This window comes from Myzus persicae, unplaced genomic scaffold, assembly GCF_001856785.1.
Source record: "Myzus persicae strain clone G006 unplaced genomic scaffold, MPER_G0061.0, whole genome shotgun sequence".
In the NCBI taxonomy this organism is placed as follows: Eukaryota; Metazoa; Arthropoda; class Insecta; order Hemiptera; family Aphididae; genus Myzus; species Myzus persicae.
Window position 1 is genome coordinate 1 of NW_019102937.1, and position 5,623 is coordinate 5,623.

The following is a 5,623-nucleotide window of genomic DNA, read 5'->3' on the forward strand; positions in this document are numbered from 1 at the left end:
AAAATATGATTAGCATTTCTGTTGTTTTTTATGTATTATTTATGTATATATGTTTTTATTTTTAACTTGAAGTCAGATCAAATAATTAATAATGGATATCCAGTAGAGACGTATGAAGTTGAAACTAAAGACCACTATATGGTGGGCATGGAACGAATACCGTATAGTAAAAATGGGAATAAAACAATTGGCAAACCTATCATTCTATTACACGGCTTGTATGGGACGTCAATGTATTATACACTTAACAATATATCTCTCAGTAAGTATATTTTCATAACATTTTTTATAAAGAATATTTAATTACAACGAGGTAGTATAAGACATATCAACCGAAATACCGTACTATATTATTAATATACCAATTGATTGTATTATTCAGTACCTGTATTGTTAGTAGTTATTGCGCTTGGCATTGTTTTGACATGCTTGAGCATTGTTATATCATCGTCCATCGATATATTATTACAATGTAACTTCTATGCTATTTGCCGTTAATTTATTGATACAAAATTTGATGATGACAAACCTTCACAATCGTTTTGAAATCCTATTGTTAAGAAAATAATATATAATGGCATAATAATATGTAAGTCTACCACCACCTAACCTCTTATCATAGAATACGAATAAGACAAATCAGTAGGTGAATCATTTTAAAATTAATCGAGAATAAGTATTTTTAATAGGTAAGATTCAAAAATATAAATTTATTATTTTAAATGAAATATCATCATAACTATTGATATTATTCTAAAATTGTGTTGGCTGACCAATCATTTCTAATTTATAACAATAATCATTAGGGTGAGATTCCGATTATCATGAGATGAGATAAAATGCCCACGCGCCAACTGCAGGTAGGGAATGATTCCTGGTAAAATCGGGTGGATTTTAAAGAGTAATTAATAATATTACATACATTCATGATGCAGCAAATTGTGTAATACGTACCTATTTAGGTACTTCTGTATGATTTTAAACGTTACGTTGCCGTGCCCTTAGAAAGTTCTAATGTTTTACATTATCCGCTGTCAAAAGTTCATAAATTGAATTTTGTAGGTAAAGTACAAGATGAATATTATGCCAATTATCAACCAATAAGGTTATTGCTTACACAAGCTTAATGCTTATATTGTATAATATATGCACTTATATAGAAGCAAAAATATTGCATATGTAGATAACTATAATACTCTACTGAGTGTATCGACAGGCGTACAGCACATCTGCAGACTGTATACTGCTTTTTTAAATACCTATATAGGTTAGGTTTAATATATATATAGTTTAATATTGAATATTATGATAGCTTGTATAATATATTAAATTATATAAATAAATACATTATTAAGGAATAGCAATGCCGTTGTTTCAACCTTAATATCAATCAATACAAAGAAAAGACAAACTTTACACTAATACACTAGCATACCAATACATCTTACAAATAACAGTATAATGTATACTAATTGTAATGTTTATCGAACAAAGGTTTCATACTATCTGATGCTGGTTTTGACGTTTGGCTTCTCAATTTTCGCCTTGCTGGCATTTCTAAATATATCAAAAACCCAAGAACCGGCCTGGTAACTCCATTGAGAAATATGTCATGGGATTTCAGGTAAGATCAACTGCGTTATTCTTTCTGAAATAATTTACGTGGCATACAGCTTCAAAAGTGTATAATATAAATCTAAAGCAGCGCAGTATATTACATTATAATTCATTTTATGATAGCTCTGTGAGTAATCACATCATGTTTCAATAAAACACATTATCGAGTCTTCAAAAATTGATTATCTGGATAAAAATCTGGAATCTCCTAAGTTAAAAAAAAATGTACAGGGACAAAGAATATTTAAGAAAACACTGAAAATCACTATTAGGTGACATTTTTGATACGACACAATTCATACCCAACAAAAAGTTTTTTATTTATAATCCAGTTCAGTACCTATATATAAGAAAAATTAATAGAATAATTTAATATGTAATTTATTTACTACATACCTACTCGACATAATGATCAAACAAAAATTAATAATTTAATATTCAAGCTTTGACGAATTGGGAATATATGATACAACAGCTGCCATTGATTTTATCATAAATAAAACTGGATATTCTACAATACACATGGGCGGTTATTCTTTCGGAGCTACCATATGCCTGATTGCACTAGCAGAAAGACCAGAATACAACAAAAAAATTGACAAATTAGTTTTGATAGTGCCCACGGCCAGAATGAAGTACTACGACCGAAGGCTTATCATTTTCAAGATATTTCCCTATTTATTCCATGTAAGTACCATTAAGTAATACGTTTTTGGTACAAACAATTTATGTTTTTGTGTTTCCGAAATAAACACACTTCACTGAAGAGTGAAGACGGCTGAAATATTCAAATAATAAAATGTAACTTTTACAAATATTTTATACTTATATACTATGCGTTTATACTTTATAACTGCATATTAATAGAATTCAAAAAGTATTCATATTTTAACATAGTCTGTTATTTATAAATTGTAAGCGACCATTGAGAGGTAGAGGATACATACCTAAGATGAAACATCCAGACGATCAATGGCTAGGACGCCAATGTAAAGATAATAAATACATGAAATATTTATGTCTGTATGTGATGACCCAAGTACAAGGCAATCTTCTACCAATAAATTACGTACGTATCTTATAATTTTTGGAATGTTGATGAAAACAAATAGAGTTGAAACTTGTCACTTAGACTCAAACTATTCTAGATTATACCATATTATTTCTTTCATATATTATACTATAGTCTGTATAGTCTGTGGTTGAGACGTCTAAATCGTATAACCCAAATTATATTTTCCTGTGCCAATTATTTCAACTTAGAATAATATATTTTATTCTAATTTTGTATACCTAATAACTATAGTAGTTAGTAATTACAATTTGAAACCTCCTATAACAGTTTCTTAGGATAAATAAAATGCCCAGGCATAAATGTTAAATCATATATATATATATGTTTTCTAAAAATGTAACGCACCTCATCCATAAATATAATACAATTATTGTTCAATTTAAATATGTATATTTGTTTTTATTAGAATACTATTGAAATCCTGAGAACATATCCTCAGCCAACATCCGTTAAAGTTATGACTCACTATTACCAACTAATACTTCAGGGTAAGCACAGTTAATTATTTTATAGTTAATATAATATAAACAATCGGTTTACTTTCTAACATATTTTACAGTTACATTTATTAAGCTAGTAAGTTTATAATTTATTTTTTCTAAATTATTTATCATCAAAAATATTGAGTAAAATTTAAAATAAAACCATCCACTTTGTGTAGTTATATTTTAATTTAAAGAATTAATATTTAAGTTTACACGATTTGTTTCACTGAAAATGTCAAGTAAAATTATTCTTTTCTGGGTTACGATGAATAACTAAAGAAGATTTTGTTAAAAATATGTTTCCGTAAACATCTACTACTAATACAATTGTAAATTCTTTTCTCTTTTATTCTCAAAAAAATAATGAAAAATTAATAAATGTATATTTCTTATAAAAGTAGTTACCATCCATTTTACATTTATTATCCACTTTCAGTATTTGTAGAGCTGTGGTAACTACATCATATCATTAGTTCTGTGGATAAGTGGTGGTAATCTACAAATACTATTTTCAATTTTGTAGGATATATAAGCGTAAATGATAAATGATAGCAGATACCTATTAATGTCATTACCAAATACATAATATCTTATTTAATTATCATCAACTTTTCAGATTACTTCCGAAAGTATGATTATGGAACAATTGGAAATATGAAGCATTATAATTCTACTACTCCGCCTGATTATGATTTATCTAAAGTGACAGCGGCGACATATGTGTATCAATCAAAACATGATATAATTGCTCCTCCTAAGGTATGAAAATTAAAACAATGATTATTTTTAATTATATAATAACTATTAAACGTATATACGCTATAATATAATAGAGAAGGTCTTTTTTTAACAAACATTATCTTTGAATAATTTACACTTACACATGTTCACATTATTGTGCACTCTTCACTTTATCTCATCCATTTGAGGTGACACGAGTTTAGGGAGCGAAGAGCCTTCCTTGTCAAAAATAAATAGTTGTGCATATTCAGATAGTCCCGTATGTGTTTTTAAATAAAACTCTAATACCTCGAATTATTTACTTACCCAATATGAATTTTACATTCTCTGCTCACAGCATATTTTTATAAATGCTATATTATGATTTATGACATTCTAGTCTGTAGTAGCTGACTAACATAATACTATATATTTTCAAAACTATATAATATAAATGTATAATTATATAGATATTATTAACATACATAATTTACTAGTTTAAAAAAAGGTTTATTTGAATTCAAATTTAACACATCTATTACAGTGACCTCTACAGGACAAAATGACAATCACGTAGTCGATGTACAGACATTTACGGTACTGAATGATAGTTCCTCTGGTTTCGTTGTTGAGTTTCAGCCATTTCCGGTCTCTTGAACCCCAACAACAAATATACACGCAAAGAGAATAATTTGGCGAAAATTCGGTGAACCACCGTACTGATTTGTGTATACACGTCTTTTTCACAGTTCAATGACGTTATTGCCATTGACAATGCAATTCACCTGACACAATATAACCATCAGTCACCACCTCAACCCTCTTTCTCTGCCACTGAACATTGGTTTCCAGTTAAAATCGTTTTATGGTTGTTCTTTTTTCTCCTTTTCATTATACAATATGAACATAATTTGTTTGTGTAATAATTGGCAATACTCATTCGATTCATCGTATTATTTACGACCCAGTACAATATTTATCCTATATTTATGAGCCTCAAGAAATTTAAATTTAATTTAAAACAGTCTAGTAGTTTCTGAGATGAGCTATTAAAAAACTCATTTCACGTTTATATATCTATGGATATAAATTTTAATATTATTAAAATGTTGTGATAGTGTAAAAAAAGTGTACACTGTTAAAAATTCTAGTGAGAAAAATAATTCAATTTATTTAGATAAATTGTATTGAAGAAAAATGTAAATTTTATAAATATTAATTATTATTATAAAAATATTTTAATTAATATGTACATAATTTCAGGACGTAAAATGGTTAGTAGACCGATTACCTAATATCAAGAATATCACAATGGTGAAGAAATTCAGTCACATGGGATTCGCTATAAGCCCTTATGCTAAACCTATTAACCTTTTAATTGTTAAACATTTATTGGAAGATAGTAATTAGATGTATTACAATTTGAAAATATTAAATGTGCTTATTATAATAAAATAAATGTATTGTTGAATTGTGTACCAATATAAATATGGTGACTCGTAATAATTTCATTATTCGCTGAATACAAGAATTATGTACAACAGTTTGTACATATGTCTAATGTCTAAAGTTTAGACTTTAAAATTTAAATCATTATAATTTCATACCTATATATTGTGCGACCAGGCGGCCAACATGGGTTTAACTTTGAGACCTTCAAATAATAAGCTGTTGGTGAAAAATCCTTAACCAATGAGCTTAATAAGCAACTATACGAAGACATATC

At 27.8% G+C, this 5,623-nt stretch overlaps 1 protein-coding gene across 1 annotated transcript; it reads left to right on the plus strand.

Annotated features, from left to right (window-relative positions):
- Positions 1-72: 72 nt before the first annotated feature.
- LOC111033460 (gastric triacylglycerol lipase-like) lies at positions 73-5,371 on the plus strand (the record flags this gene model as incomplete). The annotated part of the gene is made up of 7 exons (XM_022314195.1): positions 73-262; positions 1,495-1,624; positions 2,061-2,304; positions 2,537-2,686; positions 3,099-3,180; positions 3,794-3,936; positions 5,161-5,371. Coding segments are annotated over 7 exons (1,086 nt in total), but the record flags the coding sequence as incomplete, so codon positions are not given.
- Positions 5,372-5,623: the final 252 nt, after the last annotated feature.